The 22,078-nt window shown below is 45.4% G+C and overlaps 2 protein-coding genes across 2 annotated transcripts; both read right to left on the minus strand.

Moving 5' to 3' along the window:
* Nucleotides 1-521: 521 nt before the first annotated feature.
* On the minus strand, nt 522-16,940 carry STK38 (serine/threonine kinase 38). The gene is made up of 14 exons (XM_058819590.1): nt 16,823-16,940; nt 14,856-14,988; nt 12,352-12,403; nt 12,084-12,206; nt 10,818-10,901; nt 9,494-9,617; nt 8,945-9,099; nt 7,306-7,408; nt 6,692-6,753; nt 6,038-6,155; nt 5,563-5,686; nt 4,769-4,864; nt 4,427-4,521; nt 522-3,620 (listed from the first exon to the last, which is right to left on the minus strand). The coding sequence occupies exons 2-14, from the start codon at nt 14,984-14,986 to the stop codon at nt 3,490-3,492; spliced, it is 1,398 nt and encodes a 465-aa protein (XP_058675573.1). The 5' UTR covers nt 14,987-14,988; nt 16,823-16,940; the 3' UTR covers nt 522-3,489.
* Nucleotides 16,941-19,288: 2,348 nt separating this feature from the next.
* Nucleotides 19,289-21,863, minus strand: LOC131567562 (parathyroid hormone 4-like). Its single transcript, XM_058819219.1, has 2 exons — nt 21,775-21,863; nt 19,289-19,628 (listed from the first exon to the last, which is right to left on the minus strand). The coding sequence occupies exons 1-2, from the start codon at nt 21,861-21,863 to the stop codon at nt 19,289-19,291; spliced, it is 429 nt and encodes a 142-aa protein (XP_058675202.1).
* Between the last annotated feature and the right edge of the window lie 215 nt (nt 21,864-22,078).

A 22,078-nucleotide genomic window follows, 5' to 3' on the forward strand; every position in this document is an offset into this window, starting at 1 on the left:
GTGAAATGTGTTCTTCACTTTTACCTACTTGTCTTCAGAAGAAAACAGCTTTGGAGCAGACCTGGCTTTGATTTCCATCTTCAGCCCTGGATGTACTTCAGGCTTCTCTTGATGAAGGTTGGCAAGGCACTAAAAGTTTGAATAAGGTGGAGACCTCACAGCACCTTCCACTACTTGGAGAGGCTACAAGAAAAGTGGAGGACTTTTCATCAGGACCTGGACAAGGGGATGGATTCCCACTGCCAGAGGGCAGAGATGGATGGGATATTGGGAAGGAATTGTTCCCTGTGAGGGTGGGCAGCCCCTGGCACAGGTGCCCAGAGCAGCTGTGGCTGCTCCTTCCCTGGCAGTGCCCAATGCCATGGTGGGGCTTGGAGCAACCTGGGATAGTGAAGATGTCCCTGCCCATGGCAGGGTGTTGGAATGGATGAGCTTTAAACCCTTCCAACCCAAACCATTCCAGGATTCCCTGATTCCTGTTTGTAAAACACAACATACCAACAACAGTGTGTTTACTAAGAGGATTTTATTTACACAACACAACGAGATCGCTCCATAAAAAGTTGACTACACCTGCCAAATTGTACAGTGCAATTTTGTAACAGCTTTTAAATATTTACAGAACACTTTTTCAACTTCGAGGTTAAGGCAGAGTCAGGGCACAGTGATAAGAAACACTTAGTGCAGCTTTGTGGTAGGCATGATACAGAGATGAACTGGCAGCATAAGGTGTTCAGATCCATTGGAAATTCAGATTGGAATTACTTCTACAAATCCAGCAACTGTAGCTTAAAAAAAAAAAAAAAAAGAGATAAAAGATACTAAGAACCTCAAAACACAAAACATGTAAAAATGTTTGGCTACCATGGGAGATGTAACAGGCATACAAAATCCTTACTGTCAGCAGTGAAATGTGGATCCTGGAAGGAGATACTGCAGGAGACACTTATTTCCCTAATGTTGGTATAAAACTGGAACAGGATGCAGGCTTACAGTGCACCTGGGATACAGAACCTCCCACTGCAAAGGTGTGTCCAGCAGGACTGGATTCAAACACATCCAGCTTTTGCTGGAAGACAACAGGAATGAGGTACCCAACTGCTCCTTGTGCCTTTGAAAACTTCACCTTGGACTCCTGTGACACACCTGAGGGGTCCCACTTCAAACACAGCACTAAAAATGCACAATACACAGTACTAGAGAGTTGGTTTTTCACAGCAACTTATCACAACTTAAAATTGTTTAGCTTCCTTATCTTTGGTATTTATAAATAAAAATGCTGGTCCCTTTCAGTAAAGGGCTAAGAATGCAGCTATTATCTCAAAATCATTTGTTCCTAATCCACAGCAGCTTCAAAGGATTTTGATTTTCGTTTTTATTTTAAGGCAGTAACTAAGCTGTTAAGAATTGAAAAAAAAAAAGATCTTACATTAATTCCAATGGTTTATAAGGCAACATTTTCAAATGGCTAGAAGAAACTGCAGGATAAAGATGGAACAGTTTGAGAAGCTGGTATCAGTCCTTCATGCAAAGTCAAAAAGGAGCAGAATGTGATGCAGGGATGAGCTGATGAAAGCCTGATCCTGTAAGTCATTCCTTCCTTAGCCCTTATCCATCCGAGTGAGCCCTTCTGACCACAGAGATCCTGGGACTTCTGATTAAGGCTGGCTTTGCATTTCAGCTTGCTAGGATCCAACTGCTGTCTGAACTGCTTATGGCAAGTCATGAACTCGCAGGACATGTACAAAAAGCACAGGGGTGGTGAGGGGAGGACCCTGATGAGTTCTGTACAGTACTGGCAGTCCCCCACCAGGCCTTGGGGATGGCACTCGAGTCAAGAGACATCTAGGTAAACATTCCCTAAAAGCACCTATATAAAAAAAAAGTTCCACTACAAATCCATTTTGTTTCATTTTCTAATCAAGAAAGTCAGGACTAAACAGACCTGGAAGCCTTTTGTTTTCCTGTGAGACATCACTGGAGCTTTGTCTTGTCTGTACTCCACAGTTAGTGTTCAGCACCAAGAGAAGTTTGAATTGAGAAACACTTTTAGAAAACTCACTGAATTGTATTTTTAATATCTGATTGTAAATTCCAGACTGGAACCATGCAGGCTTATGGGTTAATGCCACCTGCCCCTGCAAGTGCAGAGTTAACTACAAATGGGCACAACGTGGAGCTTGTGGTTAGAAAAACAAATCAGGAAAAGCTCAGCTGAGGCAGAATCCTCCCTCCCAAAATGCTGTCATGTTCTGAGAGAGGCTTAGGCAAGGAAAGGCACTTTGGGGCTCTCCTGGAGAGACCCTGGTCAGAACTGAATGTACTTTTATAAACAGAGTAGGCAACAATCAGTGAGTGGACAGGGTGGGTTCCAGTGCCCCAAAAGTGACCCCATGAGCACCATCCATGGAACACTCTGGGTACAGATGGTACAGCAAGAGCAGCTCTGTGAGGGAACACCAGGCAGGCTCCATCAGCAACATCCTGATCCTGTTCTGCTCAAAACCAACAGCAAAAAGGCCACAGGAGTTGGGTTTTGGCCTTTAAAGCACTGAAGATGCAGCAGAGCTCAGAGGAAACTGAGAAACAGCAGCAGGCAGCCTGGGAAGCCTCAGGGCTGGCCCAGCTGTGCACAACTTGCCCACCAAGGATCAGGTTCCTGGAATTCCCTCCCTCTGCTCTAATTCCAGACCCACTTATGTGACCAGCTGTAGTTTATCTGCATTGCTTATGGATCCACCCTGAAATACTGAAAAACTCGGTGCTCAGTGGAGGAAATGGCGCATTTCTCCTCTATTTAGGAAGGAAAAGGTGTTGCAAAATTTTTTAATTTAGAAAAAATATTAAATGGCTTGAGGGTCACTTAGTACCAAAAGTAAAGTGCACCAGAACTGGGGGCCACAGTGACTGAGCTGAGAAATGCAATTGAAGAGGCTTCCAGGGAGCATTACAGAAACAGCACTACAAAGTAAGGTTAAGGCAATCTGAGTTGTGTCCTTCTACTAGACAGTTTCCTGGAGAGTTGTCTGTCTCAAGCTTCAATTATTGCTTTGTTTCCTCTGTCCTGGAGTCCTCAGCTGGACTGGGCAAACAGTGCTGGCAGAATTGGCAGAGTGAGTTTGTCACTTAATGCAGGACTGGACACAGTCCTATAGAATTCCATGGTTTGCAATGCCAAAGGGAAAGCTTGCTGTCATCTCCCAATGGACTAGACAGTCTGGCAAAAAATATAAAAAAAACTCTTGCTCCTGAAGCAGCAAAAGGTGCTGGCAGCAGAGATGATGCAAACATGTGGAATTTTTCAATGGTGCAGGGAAAAAAAATCCTTAATAACAACCAGGTGTGTAACAAAACAGGGTCCTGAATTCTTCTCCAAGAGTTGATAGCCCTCAAGTTTTCTTTAAAAAAAACCAACAAGTTCTTTTATGGGTATAAACCCAAAGTACAGCAACAGAATTCCATGGCTCAGAAGTCCCAGGTAAAGCTGTGTTACTTCCCTCCTTTCATATAGGATGGAATTGCTCCTCGGGCTGTCAGGCCCTCAAAACGCTTGTAGGTGTAATTGATAAAAACCCAGTCTTTGTTCTTGTAGTCTGTCTCTGGGTGGTTGCTTGTTGCCACTGGGAAGACATAGAAGAAATAGAATTAATTATCCTTTGGAGCTGCAGAGTTTATTTTTTCATACAAAACACTGGATGAATGTTTCTAAAGGAAAAAAAAAAATCCTAAATGCAGATGCAGCTTTGTGTTTCAACCCCAGGAAAGAACTGCTGGGACACAGGACACGGCACAAGCATTGTGAGCTAGAAGAGGGCAGATTCAGATGACAGAAAGAAGAAATGTTTTACAATGTGAGCTGTGAAACACTGGCACAGGTTGCCCAGAGAGGTGGTGGATGCCCCAATCCCTGGAAGTGTTCCAGGCCAGGTTGGACAGGCTTGGAGCAGCCTGGGATAGTGAAGGTGTCCCTGCCCATGGCAGGGGGTGGAGTGGGATGAGCTTTAAGGTCCCTTCCAACCCAAACCAGTCTGGGATTCTGTTTTTAAACTCATGAAGCAAATGTGTGACTATGCTGTGATCCTTCAGAGATTCACAGCAAAAATCCCCATGAATTCCACCCTTCCCCACCCTGCTCTAAGTGCCAGCAGGAATCAGCACCAAGGGGAACTGGCAGCATTGGGCTCTCAGGCCCTGCTGAGATTTGAACTTTCTGGAAGCTCTGCTGCCTCTGAGAGCTGCCCTTTCTCAGGCAACTCCCACATCATCTACAAGCCTGCATCTCCTCCAAAACCCAGCTTGCAACCCCTGCACCACAAAGCTATTTGGTCATGGTAAAAATTAATCAGTATCTAGTAAGATCTGACTAACAGGAAGGATTATTCTACAGAAGAGGAAGGTTTACACAGAGAATCAAACAATCATTTACCTGTTGGTTTAAGGATATCAGATTCTGGAAATTCATCAAAGTTTGAGGTATCATCAATGCTTTTAATTTCTATTGAAATCGCAGCAGGTCTCTCTCTGCCAAGAAGAGCAGATGAAGCATTGAGATTTCAAAGGCAGACAAAGCAGGGTTCAGCCACCTTTCATTTCTCAGCTGAATCATGACTGAAGGTACCTAAACCTCAGCAAACATCAGGTAGAGAACAAAATGTTCTCACCCACAGCTGGATGTGATAAATGCCAGTCAGCTGCTCCCTGCTGCAGACCAGGGCTGGCCTGAGCAGCCCCTAGAGAAGAGCAGTTGCTTTTCTGCAAAGCATCTTACCTGATGTGCTCCCAATCAACCCCTTCAAAGAATGGGTTACTCTTTATTTCCTCCACACCAGATGCACCAATTCTGTGCTCCCATTCACAGCAAAATCTGGGATGGAAGGAAGAATGAAAATGAAGGGAGAATGAAAACGAAAGCATTCCATCCAGAAATGGAACAGCTTTCTGAACTGATACTGCTGCAGTTTCTTAACATATAAATGGAGTAGACCAAGAACTTCCACAGCAAAACCAACACACAAAGTTATGTACAGGAATGTCATGTCCAATGCCACAGTTAAGATGTGCTACTCCTTCACAACAGGATAATGTGACCTTTCTATTTCAGGACCAGAGTAGAGGAGAACATATAAAGCCTAAAAAAACAGACATTTATATTTCTGTCCTGAGAATAGATACTGAAGTACAAATGAGTCAGCAAGCACTGGGACACATTTGTATGCTCCAGTGCATACAAAGGCAAAATCATTGCTGTTGCAAGAAGTCAACTCTGTCAAAAGGATTGAACTTGTGTCCTTCCATGAGAAGGCTGCAGGCAAAATAAGGAGCAGAAACATTTTGCCAGAGTAGTAGCACTTCCATGGGAACTCCTTTTTAGCACAGTTTAGTCAGGGAACCACTAAATGGCCTGAGAGACAAAAGTATTTGACAAGGGAGTGCAGCATTTAATGCATGGGTGTAACAGTTTGTAGCATCAGGGTTTTCCATGTGAAACAAGCCATGAGAGGCATAGAACACAAAAACAAGAAAATTAGTGCTGTATTAACTGGCAAACCATGGGGTGGGCACCTTAAAATAAGATCCTTGGCTTTATCAGAGATTGGAACCTCTGGAGGAAATGTCAGGGTCTCCTTCCAGTTCATCACTTTCTTATATGTCTCTTGAGGAGTCTCAGAACAGAATGGTGGATAACCTGAAAATAAACAAAAATATCATCTTGGATCAAGCAAAATTAATCCCTGAAGCCAGAACACACCAGAGACCAGGCAAGGAGTGGATGCTCTGAGAACTTGACCCCAAGCACAGAAATTGGCTGCCCAAAGCAGCTGTGGCTGCCCCATCCCTAGAAGTGTCCAAGGCCAGGTTGGACAGGCCTTGGAGCAACCTGGGATAGTGAAGGTGTCCATGCCATGGCAGAGGGTGACAGGGATGAGCTTTAAAGTCTTCTCCAACCCAAATCAGTCTGGGATTCTATGAATATATGAATACAGCTGATGTGCTGCTCCACCATTCCCACCTCCAGCCTGCCCTGCCTGTTCCTTACCAATCAACATCTCGTACATGATGACCCCCAGGGACCACCAGTCACACAGTTTGTTGTATCCAGTCTGCATGAAGACCTCAGGAGCAATGTAATCTGGAGTTCCCACTGTAGAAAAAGCCTGGAACAAACACCATCAGTTATGCATCTGCAGGGAAAACTGCCTGACATGGACATGGGAACTCAAACAACAGTGATTATTTTGAGAAGACACCAGATTGTCTCTGAGATCCTTTAGCAAAGGTGTTTAAAGCCTTTCTTCCAAAATATGTAGAGACAAAATTAATATCTTCACGTGAAAGAGTCTTAAAATAGCACCAGAAAAACAGGGAAGGGTATCAGTGTCCTGGAATGGGTCACCTTAGAGACCTTTGTGAGATTGGAAGTGGCAAGAACTGATAGTTTTGGCTGGGAGACTTCAGATATCCATGTAAATAATTATGGCAGTGCTATCTCTGCACATATGTCACCAGCTGTTCAGCAGATGGATGAAGGACAAACTAGAGTCATTCCTCTTCTTTTTAAAAAAATCCCTGAATCTTTTCCTTTCAGGATTGTCCAGACCTCAGATGCATTAAAAACTTCCATGTAAATCCATGTTCCATGTGGGTGCAACACCTCAGCAGGAACATCTCCAAGCAGGTGGAACCTACTCACCAGCTGCCGGCGATTCCTCTTCCAAGTCTCTGCTTTCCTCTTGGAATTCATGTTCTGGAAAGCTGAAGGAGATTCAATAGCTGTGACTGGATCCTACTGGACACCCAATACATTTTTACCCCCAAAATATCTTTACCACTACACTAAAGATCTCATTTAAGATGTGGGTCAATACCTCAAATCTAAACCTCTCAGCAACTTCCAAACCTATGAAATATGGGCAACATCTAATTGAGCCTTTCATTAGCAAACTATGTTTTCAGGGTTGATGTAACTCCATGATTGAAGGTCTTCCCTTCCAGAATAATCCCGGATACTCAGACTGTGCTGGTTTATTCATTTCAGTAATGAGATCCAGCCAGCAGCTACCAACTCACTGAGTTCTCACTTTATTACACATGCAAAAGGCAACAGCAGAGTCTGTTTCAGAGACAAACTTCTGGAAATGAAAGTGGGTTTAAAGTAACTGAAATGATCTTACAGAAAATGAAAATCCACCTCAGGATGTAAAGTTGATTATTAGATCCCCACTGCAGCCATACCCTCACACTGAAATGAGTTTTGTCAGCACCCAAGAGCAACCAACCAGATCCCTTTGGAGCCAAAGAACTTACTGAAGTCACTGGGAAGACTGTGATTCAAGTTCCTGTAAAATTCTGTCCTGTGGGCTTTCTTCAGTCCAGTACACAGACCAAAATCTGAGAGTTTCACGTGGCCCTAGAAATAAACAAAACAAAACAACAAAAACACCCAATATAAGGCATTATCATAGTAAATCACAGCATCAGCAAGGCTGGAAGAGAACCCAACACCACCCTCAACACTTCTAAGTAATGTCCCCAAGTGCCACATCCAGATGCCTCTTGAACACTTCCAGAGACTGTGAACACTTCCATCACCTCCCTGGGCAATTTATTCCAATGCCTGACCACTCCTGCAGTGAAAAAAAAAATCTAATATCTAATCTGTACCTCCCCAGCACAACTTAAGGCCAGTTCCTCTCATTCTTTCCCTTGAGACATGGCAGAAGAGCCTGACCCCCATCTGGCTGCACCTTCCTGTCAGGGAGAGCAAGAAGGTCCCCCCTGAGCCTCCTTTTCTCCAGGATGAGCCCCCTCAGGTCTCTCAGCTGCTCCAGACCCTTCCCCAGCTCCATTCCCTTCTCTGGACACGCCCCAGCCCCTCAATGTCCTTTGCTTTCCTTGTTTAAACCCAACACTGGATGGGTACAGGGAATGAAGCCATCAATGCTCCACAGAGAAAGCCCAGTGCCAATTTACTTCAGGAAACCTCTGCTCTGCCAGCTCCCAACCACTTCAGGGTGGAAGGAAACATCTCCAGAGGCACCTGCAGTCCCTGGGCTGTGTATTGACCCCAGGAGATAAAAATCACCCTAAATTCAGTGATTGAATCTGTCCTGTTGCATAACATGACCACACTGACCACAAGCAATTTTAGAGGTGTATCTATAAAATACACCTCCTTTTCAAAGCCCTAAATGTAATCATGTCTAGAGGTGAACATTCTGAATTGGGCACACTGCTTGAAGAAGCTGTGGCTGCCCCAGCCCTGGAAGTGTCCAAGGCCAGGTTGGATGGGGCTTGGAGCACCCTGGGACACCAGAAAGGTGGAACAGGATGAGTTTCAAGGTCCTTTCCAACCCAAACCATCCTGGGATTCTGCAGTAATTCCACACAGTAGTGGGAAACTCATTATTTACTGCTGGCAAACTCTTTCCAAGAAATCTTCATTTTAGGCAAACTTGGGAGTGAGAAACAAGAGGAACTGAAACAACTGGGCTTTCTGCAAAGTGCCTGCAATAACCAGGTAGCCTGGGCAGCCCTCAGGGATACACCCTGATCCTGAGGGAGGTTCTCCACTCTCAGCCTGGCTACTGGAACAGCCACGTCCTTCACATTTGGTACCACCAGAGCTGGCAAGTGGGAGTGGAACAGATGTGAGAGAAAAGGGAAACAGCTTTGCCTAAGAGGGAACTGAAACCACGTGCTTTAAACTGCATCTGAAATTGCCAAAAATAGTTTAAACAGCTGTCAGAAGAGCTCAAGGTCTGAGTGGAGCTGGGGTCTTTCCTGGCTTTTGGGGATTCTCCTTGGCAATCTGGCAGATATGCCCCTCAAAAGCTGGAAGGGACAGGGCTAAATAAAGAAGCACCATCTTCTTCCACAACTGTCCACACCCCTTCAGGTCAATATGAGCAGTCACAAGGCCTCTTTGTTAACAGCCAGCCCATACCTTGCTGTCCAGGAGGAGGTTGTCTGGTTTTATGTCACGATGGATGAATCCCAGCTGGTGGATGGAGTCAATGGCCAGCACGGTCTCAGCAATGTAGAACTGTGTCTCCTCCTCTGTCAGAGTGTCCTTCTTCATCAACAATGTCATCATGTCACCTGGAAACCCCCCAGAGGTGAACACACAGGCTCCACTCTCACTGAGTTTGAAGACATTTCTAGAAAAAAGCCATTTCTGCTGCATTGAGCTAAAACCAGCAGAGATTGCCAAACCTGGATATGCTCTGGCTCTGTAGACAGCCAGGGCATAGCAAGGGTAGGAATTAGAATATTAAAGCCAAGTTTAAATACCTGCAGCTTGAAGACCCAAACAGGAAACCTCAAGCCTGCCCAAACACCTCAGTACCCTAAAAAGCAGAAATCTTGTTCCCTTCCAGATGTACAGTACAAACACCACGTGCACTCCAGTCCCAGACTGCATTCTAATGAAGGAATTACCAATAATTACCAATCCCCAATCAAAAGGAGAGCAGCCCTTGCATTCCAGAGTTACCTCCAGGCAGGAACTCCATGATCAGGTAGAGGTTTAGCTTGTCCTGGAAACTGTAGAACATCTTCACAACCCACAAGCTGTCTGCCTCCACCAGGATGTCCCGTTCTGCACGGATGTGGCCAACCTGGACACACACAGTGCACTGGGTAAGTTTTATTAAATTCATATATTTCACAGGCAATTCAATTATTAGTCTGAACAGCATCAAATATTGAGAAGACAAAAGTCAAATTTCTGCACAAAGGCAGAAACACTATCAGAACATTCAACATGTGGTTGATTATATATATATATTTTATACCTATTACATATACACCTATATATAACTCTATAAATAGTAAACCTGTACATTATATAAATCCTATATACAAAAATCTCAATTCTTTACAAATATACCTAATCATTAGATCTCTTTTTAAAAACACAAGAGCTTCATCCCAGTGCTGAACACATGACTGTCCCAGATCATTATATATCCAGAAGTACTAGCAAAGGAAAGCTTTAAATATGTTAAATGCTGCTTCTTTATGTCTCTGAGTCTGAATTCCAGCAGTTGTAGCTCTGATACTTATATCCAATCCTGCAAGTCAGAAGTGCAGTAAAACACTGGCCTTGAAGCCTGCATTGAATCATTTGCACAGGACTTTGTGTTGAAAAGAAGTGCTTGTGAATTCAGAGAATTTTCTGACTTATTTCCTCCATAAGAAAAGACACAAAAAGCCCAGAATTTTTAACCATTGAAGCACAGGTGGCTATTCCTCCTCTACACACACCACAGAGTGATCCATGGTACAGCTCCTGCAGTTGTATCTCTAATATTTATATTCAATCCTGTAAGTCAGAAGTGCAGTAAAACACTGAATCATTTGCACAGAACTTTGTGTTGAAAGAGCCCACTAGAAAAAAAGTCCTTGTGAATTCAGAGATTTTTCTGACTTATTTCCTCCATAAGAAAAGACACAAAACCCCAAGAATTTTTAGCTACTGAAGCACAAAAGCCAATTCCTGCTCTGCAGACAGAGTGATCCATGGTACACATCCTGCAGTTATATCTCTGATATAAATATCTTTATATTTATATCCGATCCTGTAAGTCAGAAGTGCAGTAAAACACTGGCCTTGAAGCCTGCATTGAATCATTTACACAGAACTTTGTGTTGAAAAGAAGTCCTTGTGAATTCAGAGATTTTTCTGACTTATTTCCTCCATAAGAAAAGACACAAAAACCCCAGAATTTTTAGCTACTGAAGCACAGAAGCCTATTCCTGCTCTGCACACACCACAGAGTGATCATGGCCCAGCTCCTGCTCGAGGTGTTCCTCACCTGCTCCTTCTCAAGCATATCAGCTTTGCGTAGGATCTTCATGGCATAAACGTGCCCCGTGTCCTTCTTCTGCACCAGGCGCACCTGGGGGCACACAGACATTGATCAAACCCAGCACAGCTCTTGACCTTGACACAGTTTGGTATCAAACCCTTGGCTTCCATTCCATTAAATCATCTCAGGTTGTAAAACACCTGAACCATCAGACAGTGCACAGCAATGGCAGAAAGTCCTGCTAATGCTAAGAGCTGCAGTTATTTTAACAGAGGACCATGAGTGATTCACACCTGTAGGAAATAGATTTGTAGAGAATTCTTAAAGTTTAATAGGAAGTTACATAGTATATATTTGTATGGAAACTTTGAGATAAGAAATATTAACTTAGACATATTATGGAATAGGATAAATATTGTTGAGAGAAAAAGAGAATTAGAAACAAGTTTTAAAAGAAACACATTGTAAATATATATAAATATATATAATATATAATTTTATATAAATATAATATACAATGTATAATATACAATGTATAATATACAATGTATAATATACAATGTATAATATACAATGTATAATATACAATGTATAATATACAATGTATAATATACAATGTATAATGTGTTTATATATTATTATATAAATATTTATATAATAATATATAAATACATTGTTTTATATCTATATATATAATGCCCACCAAGAATAATTTTAGATAACTAGCTTTAAAGCATTTACAACATAGGGTACCAAAAACTGATAGACCAAGAAACACTTATAATATATTGTAATTAAGAAATAGTTAACTTCTGATTGTGATGGTGTAAATTGTAATATCTATATTGTCTCACCCTTCACTTGAGATTAAAAATAGAATAAAAGTTTTTAAAACACTTCTCAATTACCCCATCTCTAAATCAGAAAAATATATACACCTAAAGCAGGTGGTCCAAAGCCCCTTCTCTGAAGACCACCACAAGAGAATGCAAGGCCCTCCACCTCTCCCTAAGCCCAGCCCCAGAAGTTCACCTTTAAAACCCACTGCAAACCTGTATTTAGCTGTCCATCAGATCATTTTCAACATCATTCTGCTTCCTCTAAAGCACAGGATGCCTTGAACCAGCATTTATTAGGTAAAAAAACAGCTGCACGTGCCTGTTCAGCTAAAGTCAATCTGTGGTTGTTCCTTTTGCTTCTATAAACTGAGCAAGTCTTTAACAAACACCAGAGCCAGTTAAAAACACATATAGTCATTTTTTCTGGACTCACCTCTCCAAATGCTCCTCTGCCTATTACTTTGAGAGACTCAAAGTCCTCCAGTCCCAGCCTGGTTCTCTTGAGGCGAAGGAACTCCGTCTCCTTCTGTGCATGTGCCGACCTCCTGATCCTTTTCTAGAGTTTAAGAGACCCCAGTGAGAGCTCTGCAGGTGGCTTCCACAGGGACCACAGCAATTCCAAGGAAAGATCCCAGATCTCCATTTAGAAAAAGAAAATTTCTTGTATTTAACCATTAAGACAGTTTTTCCACATTCATTACCTCTTCGTCTTTTAGGCCTTCTTCTTCCATCATTTGTTCTAGTTTCTTTTGTCTAGAGCAGAGACAAATTAGAAAAATAAAGGTTGAATCATTAACCTTGCTTTTTAAATTAAATTAGAAAAAAAAACCAGGTTGAATCATTAACTTTGTTTCTCAACAAGGTGCACATATCCACAACCTCTGGTTTGTGCCAGCAAGTTATGAGGGTAAAGATGTACAAGAGACTCAGACAGGAAATTAATTCTGAAGAATCTACTATGTAGTTTTATAATTCCAACCTTGTCCTCTCTGGTTTTAATAAACTAAACCTGCCCTGAGTTCCACAAGTTATTCAAGTGTACATTTTTGCTGTACACAAACACAAATTGAGAGATCTGGGTTCTGTTCTTATCTCTCTCTGACACCTGGGCAAGTCACTTCAGGCCACAGCCATAAGAAGCATTTAAACACCAAAATTTCACTTATTCCAGAAAGAATTGGTATTCAAACACATTTAAAATTTCTCTGCATCTCAAACTATTCACATGCAAGATGAGAAAAGTTATTTTAGATTTCCTAATCCCTGAAATACTCAAAATACTTGGGAAGAGGAAACTTGTCTGTACATGTTCTCCCCCTTAAAGAATCAGAAATATTTACAGTCTTAGTACAAAGGGATTATTTGGGAGAAAAGAAAGGAGGAAGGAAGACTTTAGAAGGGGAATGACTTCAGGGGACATTTGTAATGATTATCCTCTGGAACTTTTTCCCAGTGCCAGTCATATTAACAGCTGGCTGAACAGGGCCTGGTGGTTTGGGACATTACAAATATACTAAAAAATTCCTTTTTTTTCTGCAAGTCATTCTTTGCAAGATCCTCTTCCTGTCTCCTGGGGCTCTCTGCAGCTGCTGTGATGTGGTAATATTTGGGGTTATCACTTCAGAATCAAGCACAATGAAAATGCCCTTGCTCAAGTACCAGTGACCCCAATCCACACTCAAACCAGCAACTCCAGTAGCAAAATCTGAATTACACAGAATTAAACAGCTCAGCAGGACAGAGTGATGCCAAAGCCATGCTGAAATTCCCCCAAATATCCCTAATAGGTCAATCTGCACTTCAGGGTACAGTGTCAACACCATTTAAACTCCAAATTACACACCCACAGACATGTGTTGCTACAAAAAACATGTAACTCATAAAGTCCAGTCTGTTTGTTCAGACAAGGTCTTAATACCAAACAGAAAAAAATCTGAGATTTTGGGAATACATAACAGTGCTCACAGTGAGTAAATAAATTTTAAAGGCAAGAGCTTTGTGAGGACAAAGAAACTAATTAAATCAGTGATATTTTCTGCCTGAACTGGACCTCAGTCTCTCTTTACTCATCAGAAGCTTTGAAGCAAGTACCTTTGCACATTAGTATTTATTTCTAAATTGTTTCCTCATTTCTGCAGCTCTTGCAGTGAGCAGGTATCGGGGAGCTCCTTGGGGAGCTTGTTAAGCAGCAAAGCCAAACCAACAATGAACCATTTTCCAAATTCTGGTTATAGCCTCCATGGCAAGCTGCGAGAACAGCAGAAGTGCCACAATTGAGGATATTCAGCAAATTAGAGGGTTGCAGCCAAAGTTAAGCCACACAGCTCAGTGCAGTGCATTGCTGGATTGGACTTTAAGAGGTGCCCAAGTTCAGGTCAGTCCCAGCACTGACTCCTCACAGCACCCCCTCCTTGCTCCCTGCACTGTCCTCTGCACATCTGCACATGGCTCAGGGCAATCCCAGCAAAACCCAGAGAATGGACTGGGAGCAGCCCTGGCACGAGGATTTGGGGGTGCTGGCGAGGCAGAGCTGGACATGCCCCAGTGCAGACCCCACTGAGCCCTGGGCTGATCCCCCAGTGTGGGCAGCATTTGAGGGGGGGATTCTGCCCCTCTGCCCTGCTCAGGTGAGGCCCCACCTGCAGAGGGAACTCCAACCCTGGGGCCAGCACAGGAAGGAGCTGGAGCTGCTGGAGAGAGCCCAGAGGAGGCCACAGAGATGCTGCAAGGGCTGAAGCCAGGCTGGGAGAGCTGGGAATGCCCAGCCTGGAGAGGTGAAGGGAAAGCTCAGAGCCCCTGCCAGAACCTAAAGGGGATCTAGGAGAGCTGGAGAGGGACTGGGGACAAGAGCCTGGAAGGACAGAACAAGAGGGAATGGCTTCCCACTGCCACAGGACAGGGTTAGGTGGGATACTGGTAAGGAATTTTTGGCTGTGAGGTGCTGAGGCCCTGGCACAGGGTGTCCAGAGCAGCTGTGGCTGCCCCTGGATCCCTGGCAGTGCCCAAGGCCAGGCTGGATGGGGCTTGGAGCAGCCTGGGGTAGTGAAGGTGTCCCTGCCCATGGCAGGGGTGGAACTGTATGAGCTTTAAGGTCCCTTCCAACAGAAACCAGAAGATTTTATTATTTTTGCTTTGAAAACAAAATCCATTCAATATAACTTTTGGCTGTTATCCAGCATGGAAGGGAAACAAGAAGGATTTTTACCTCATCTCTCGCTCCTCGTGCTGAGCTATGAGGTTGCTGTAGAAGTTTTCCAATGTCACCTTTGTCATTGTGACTCTCTCCTTGGTGTGGTTACTCATGGATGAGCACGGTGTAGGGCCTGTCATGGCCATGGCTGGTGGGAAAGGAGAAGGGAAGAACATCAAACATTATAAATGGCAAATAATCTTGAAACAAGAATCCATACCCATTAAGTGGTGCTTAATCACAGAGTTCAGATTTTAATAACAAAGATCACCAGCTTAAGCTAAGCAGGGAAAAGTCTTACAAAATAAAAGGTACAAGTCAAACTTCCTGTTTTGAACATTTTTTGATCTGAAATTAAAGGGAAGGAAACTTAAGAAACTTTGAGCCTCAAAAACCACAATTTAAGCCAGCACTGCAAATGTTTATTGCTGCCACCACCACATTCTATCTTCAATGAATGCTCAAAATAGGAATATCACACTGAAACATCTAATCCAGAAGTTATTCTTCCCATAACCCTTGCAGAAATAATTCCACCAGTTGCTTACAGGCTCTTCTGCTGTGAAATTTATCTAAATCCTGAAAGTTATCCCAATAAGAGAGCAACTGAGGAATGAGCAAAAAGGGTATTTAGTTGCCCTTAAGCACTTTTACTAGAAAAACATCTAGTAAATAAATTTGGCCAAATCCAGAGGATCACTACCTTTGAGCAAGTTGTAGTTTAAAAAATATCAAAAAACCCAAACCCTACTGTAAGTATCTGACATATTTATTTCTAAGAAAGATATATGTATTTTAATATCCTTTGTTTCTGAGAATACAGTAGATAAATACTGGAGTGTAGCAGCTTCAGTGTATTTAACATCCCAGCTCTATTTCCTGATATGCTTTAAAAAACCCCAAATATTTCCAATGTACAACTACACCTTACCCTGCTTCTCCTGTACACCACATAACCTGCAGTAAGGTAACAGAGTTTTGCAAGTATTACTAGAAGTTGCAGACAAAATAGGTGAAACACTTCCCATTTTTATAACCCTGGGTGCTGCCAACACGCTCGAATGACTCTTTCTGTTCACTTTTTGCAGCTCTTTACGAGGCAGGGCCCTGCAAACCACCTCCTTCCCAGACAGCAGCTACGTGTGTGCTGTGCTCACAGGTTCCTCAGGGACAGGAGCTGGTGACCATCTCCAGCTGGGTGGCTTTTGAGATGGAATTATGGAATTATGTGAGGTGGAATCATGGCTTTATGCAAGAGCAGCTCAGAGTGACAGACACGAGTGGAGGGGTCACAACTCTGCGAGTATCCTTGGATATGAGGTTACACTCCAAGAGGTGAGTGCTTACACACCCAGAAATGGGGGCTGCCCCCGGAATTGGGGGTCTGCACCCCCAGATTTGGGGTCAGACACTCCGTGGCTGTCAGTGGGAGCTGTAAAACCCACGGGCGGTTTTCACATCCTAGAGAACAAACCAAGAAAATTCTCTGACAGAAAGAGGTGCAGGGGAAATAAAAAAGGAAGGGGAACAAAAGAGAAAGTATCGGTGCCAAACCACCTGTTGGCGCTCGGGGCCCTTCACGGGGATGGGCGCTCAGAGCCCACCGACCAGCCCGGGGGCAGCGGGACGGAGCGGGGCTGGACGCCCCCGCAGCGGGGCCCGGCGGGGAGGTGACACCGGCGGGGAGGTGACACCGGCGGGGAGGTGACACCGGCGTGGCCCGAGCGGCGGAGGGGCCCGGCAGCATCCCCGGAGCGGACAAAGGGGGCCCGAGCCACCAACACGGGAGGAGCAGGGGAGCCCCGCCGGCCCCGGGCCCGCAGCGCGGCCGCCCCCAGCCCCGCTGAGCGCTCCGGGCTCCGCTCCCCGGGAGAGGCGAAGGGCCCGCGGGGAAAAGGGGAAAGAGGGAAAGAGGAGGGCGGGGAGAGGATGCGGAGCGCTGGGTGGGGGGCGCCCGTAGGAACAAGGCGGGAGCGGCTTACCCGGAGCCCCCCGGAGGGGGCGGCAGCAGCTGCAGGCGAGGCGCGGTCCCGGCTGCGGAGCGGCGGGTGGGGGGCTCGGAGCGGGGCCACCGCCGCCCCCCGCACCCACAGCGACCCGGCCGGGACGGGCGGCGCAGGGACCGCTACGGCAGCGCAGGCGCCCCGCGCCCGGCCCGCCCCGCCCGGGCGGAGCCCCGCGCCCGGCCCGCCCCGCCCGCAGCGCCTGCGCCGCGCCCGCCCCGCGCACGGGGATCCGCGCGAGCCGCGGGTGCTGCGGCCCCGCATCAACCCCTGCTCTCCTCTGGTCCGGCCACAGGCGCCGGCCTGCCTGCGGTGTCCCGGCATATGGCGCAGTTGAGATGCCCGCGATACACAGAGTGTCGCCCTGCAGTTTCAGAAGAACAACACCATACCACAGCAGAGGGCTTCAAGCCCGTACAGAGTAGCATCATGTCACTTCAGAAGGTGCAAGAGTCTGGCCTTTCTTGTTCTTCAGCACAACCTTTTAAATCCTTATGATACATGCGCTGCATCTGTGTGTCCCATAGATTCTGTCCTACAGATCCCCTGTGCCCCACAGATCCTGTCTTCCCCATGGATCCTGAAATCCTGCCTCATAGATTCCCTCTGCCCCATAGATTCCTTCCCGTTGTGTTTGGTCAGTACACCTGGGCACTCCATGGTTCATTACCTTCAGTGCTCTTCACCTGACCCACACAGCTGTAGCTCGTTGGGATGAGGCCACAGCCCCTGTCCCAGTTACCACAAACTGTGTACCCTACGCTTCTGTGCCTCTAGGATGCTCCTGGGTGCTCCTCCCGGCATGGGAAGCCCTGTCCTGGCTGCCTTTCCAACTTCCCTCCTTCCCACAATGGTGCTGTGACCTGCAGCCTCCCAGCACACAGCCTGGGCTCACCCGGGAGGGAAGGTTGGCTTTTCCCATCCCCATAGGGGTGATACACATCAGCCATGGCCAGAGGAGCAAGGTGTGCCAGGGACAGAGGCCACCAAGCCACCTCTGCCTCTCAGGGATCAAGGAAACAACCCTCAGTCCCTGAAGAAACTGTATTTAGAAGGATAGAGAGGCTGATCCACAGCATGCTGGGCAGGACAGGATCATTTCCCAGAGGTTTGAGCTGTCACAGTCAGGTCCCTGGGGCTCCATCCTCTGACTCTGATGAGGAAGAGCTCCCACATCCCAGCTCAACAAACTCAGTTTTTCATCCCTAACCCTCCCAGCTCACCTGAAATATCTGAAATCATCAACTTCAATATTGGTTTGACTGGCCTTAGGAACCTAATAGGGAGCTGTGAGGAGTGACACAACAAATACTCATCACAGATATGTGGAGACATTGGGAAAATGTTGTTGTGGTTCATTTTATTTACATTTCTATCAAAGAAAATTAAAAACCAGGTGCAATTAAGAGGGTGAAAAGGGTTTTTATTATTGACATTTTAATCACTGAGAACTGCACAGTTGAAGTCTATCAGCAACAGAAGAATTTTTCAGTATTTAAAACAGTGTCCCTACACAATGGAAAAGCTGATATATTTGTAACACACATGGCAGATTTAACTTCTGAAAGACTGACTTTACAGTTAAACTGGACCTTGCTTTGCTTAGACAGACATAATCTGTTGGTTATCAAAGGTGAACAGCAAAATCCAGTGGTACCTCTCAGGAAATACAGGTGGCCTCATGAATCTGTTTTCCTGCTGCTGTGGGAGCTCTTGGAGAGGATTTCACTTGAGGAAAGAAAAGGAAATGTGGAACAAAAGCTCAAAGAGGAACCCTGAGAGCTCATTCCCATCTCCTCCACCAGCAGAACCAGGTGGGTGTCTGGGGCTTTGGCTGAATGGGGATCACTGCCAACTTCTACCTGAAAAAATTAAGGAAAACCTGAGGGTCTGAGATGCCTAAAACAGTCCGCATGCTGAGGGAGCAGGGAAAATCCTTTGTAACTATAGGAAAAGTGATTACTAGAGCAGAGTGTGAAATTACTGCAGGCAGGTGTGAATGGAAGAGAGCCTGTGTTCAGAGTTAAAGTTCTTGGTCAAAACACTGGGCTGTGAATGTGCAGATTAATGACCCAAACTTCCTGCTGGTGTCAGCTCCAGGAGCTCCAGCTGGCTGCAGGAGGGATGGGATGGGATGGGATGGGATGGGATGGGATGGGATGGGATGGGATGGGATGGGATGGGATGGGATGGGATGGGATGGGATGGGATGGGGGGCCCTAGCAGGGGAAGAGAAGGGACCTGTTGGAGTTCTGGATCTCACAGTCACGTTGCTCAGATGGGGGAGGACCCTGACCCTCTGTGGGAGGGTGTCTGTGAGCACTGGAGGAGTGAGTGCCCTTAAGGGTTTTCATTTTGCTGTTCCCCTTTGTTCCGGAGCTGTTCGCTCCAGCAGTGCATGCGTAAAGCCAAGAACAGAGGGTGAGCTGACACTGCTGGGAGTAGTCAGAGGGGCTTGAAAAGGTGCTGTGGGTTCCAGTTACCCTCTGGGATCCTCCCACCCAGCTGCTTTAGTGGGAGGAGCCCCTGAGCTTCCATCTGTTCCAGCAGCTGGCTGGAAGCTGGAATCCTCAGCAGGCTGGCAGCCTCCTCTCCATCGCTGCTGTTGAAATCAGAGGGATCCTGGCTCTCCTGCGAGTCCCAGCTGGCGCTGGGGAGCGGGGTGTCCCTGCTGCTGGCCGTGTGCACGGCACCCAGGGCGTGCTGCAGCCACAGCAGCCGCTTCAGCCCCTGCACCGCCCTCCCTTTGTCGTGCAGGAGCTGGTGCTCGGTCAGCGCCCTCCTGCTGCGGGGAAGGAACGCAGTGTCAGGCACGGGAGATGCTGATTTGTATCCATCCATCCACCCATCCATCATCCATCCCTCATCCATCCATCCCCATCCATCCATCCATCCATCCACCCATCCATCTACCCATCCATCCTTCCATCCATCATCCATCCATCCATCCATCCGTCATCCATCTATCTATCCATCCATCATCCATCCATCCATCCATCCACCCATCCATCTACCCATCCATCCATCCATCATCCATCTATCTATCCATCCATCCATCCATCATCCATCCATCCATAATCCATCCATCCATCCTTCCATCCATCTATCCATCCATCATCCATCCATCCATCCATCCATCCATCCACCCATCCATCTACCCATCCATCCTTCCATCCATCATCCATCCATCCATCCGTCATCCATCCATCCATCCATCCATCATCCATCCATCATCCATCCATCTATCTATCCATCCATCCATCCATCATCCATCCATCCATCCATCCATCCATCATCCATCCATCCATCCATCCATCCATCATCCATCTATCTATCCATCCATCCATCCATCATCCATCCATCCATAATCCATCCATCATCCATCCATCCATCCATCCATCCATCATCCATCTATCTATCCATCCATCCATCCATCATCCATCCATCCATAATCCATCCATCCATCATCCATCCATCCATCCATCATCCATCCATCCATCCATCCATCCATCCATCCATCCATCCATCCATCATCCATCCATCCATCCATTATCCATCCATCCATCATCCATCCATCCATCCATCCATCCATCCATCCATCCATCATCCATCATCCATCCATCCATCCCAGATGCTTCTCTGCGCTGAGCAAGGAGCACTGGAGGTGCCTCAGGCTCCAGCAGCCTGACAGGAAGGCTAAAGATGCCTGCAGATGGGAGGCTTGTGGGGATTTGGAAGGAATTTTGAATTAATTTAGAGATGGGATTTTTGAGTTTTTTTTCAGATTGTGTGACTTTATTTTTCTATGTTTTACATAGGCAGGAAGGGTGAGTTCAGCTCACATCTTCACTGCATGGCTCAGAAGGTCTCAAGACCTCTAGTTATAAGACTAAGACTTCTTAATCACTTATTAACTAATAAAACAGTGTCAACAAGGACATTTATGTTTTTTACTTAATCTTTAAGTATTTCATCTTATGGACTCTGAGCTTTCTTAGCCAATCATGTTTTGACACACAAACCTACAGGACTGTACTCAACTCTAAACTTTTTTCTACTTACTTTAATGTGTCTCCGCTTTAAACTATAAATCCACATTCTTGCTTCTAGCACCTAAGTTTGGAAGCCTTTTCTAAAGTCTCAGATCAAATCTTGTGTTTAATTCTAAGCTTTGGCTTGCAGGCCCAAAGTTCTAGGAGTTCCCTGCATTTCAGATTCCAGCAAAGATGAAATGCTGTGCTCTTCCCAAAGGTTGCCTTGAATCTCCTCTTTCTTAAGAAAGGTAAACTTGGGAGACTGACAATTTGGTCTTTCACAAATTTAGATTATTTTCAGAGGTTTCAATAGCAGAATAAGGTTCCTTTCCATCGCCTCAGTGTTACAGAACTCTTGGGTTTTGTCTTTCCTTCCAGAGTTGTAATTTGGGAATAATTTACCTGAAATCCCTGATGTCCATGAAATAAAACCAAATTCCTATTTTCTTCAGATAAACCAAAAATTTTTGAGTCAACTGTTGACTGAGGAGGGCAGGCTAAATCTCAGATGCAAATATTTCAGCATTCCAGGCTGCTTAGATAAGATCTCACTGCAGCTATAGGCTCCTACTGCAGATTTGGATCTGAATGGGAGCCTAAATATGGAATTTCAGCATGTGCCATCTCCATGGCTTCTGCTGAACATCCTTATGTGATTTGCCACTCTGTGTTTAAAAGTGACAGCTGAAATGTGGTCCATGTTAAACAGCTAAAAATGCAATTGGTTTAATTTTATACTGCAGAGAGGGTGAGGTAAAATGGTGCTGTATCAAATACATCGAATTTTTCTTCTGCCATGCCTGGAGGAACTAAAAGCAGTGCGGAACACAGCCCATGGAATCAATAGTGAGCAGTTTTTTAGTAATATCAATGAAGAAAAAAGGTAATATTACTTACTTTTCAAGGTCTTGGCCCATTGTAAAACAGGCAAAAATAAGAATTGCCAAAAATGTAACTGTCTGCAGAGATCTCTGGGGCAGGAACATTTTCTCTCTTCTTTAAATCAGCTCCACAGGACCAGAAGCTGGCAGAAATCTTTTCCTCTGTTCTTGCTTTCACCTGACAAAATGAATTTCAGCCTTTAAGCAGGGGTGAGAGTGGAGCCCTGTGCTGTGGTAAAACACCCCAGGACCTCCCAATCATCCCAGACCTGTGTATTTGTAACATAGACAGGAAAGGATGGACAGGGTTCACAGAATAT

This window comes from Ammospiza caudacuta, chromosome 24 (genome assembly GCF_027887145.1).
Source record: "Ammospiza caudacuta isolate bAmmCau1 chromosome 24, bAmmCau1.pri, whole genome shotgun sequence".
Classification (NCBI taxonomy): Eukaryota; Metazoa; Chordata; class Aves; order Passeriformes; family Passerellidae; genus Ammospiza; species Ammospiza caudacuta.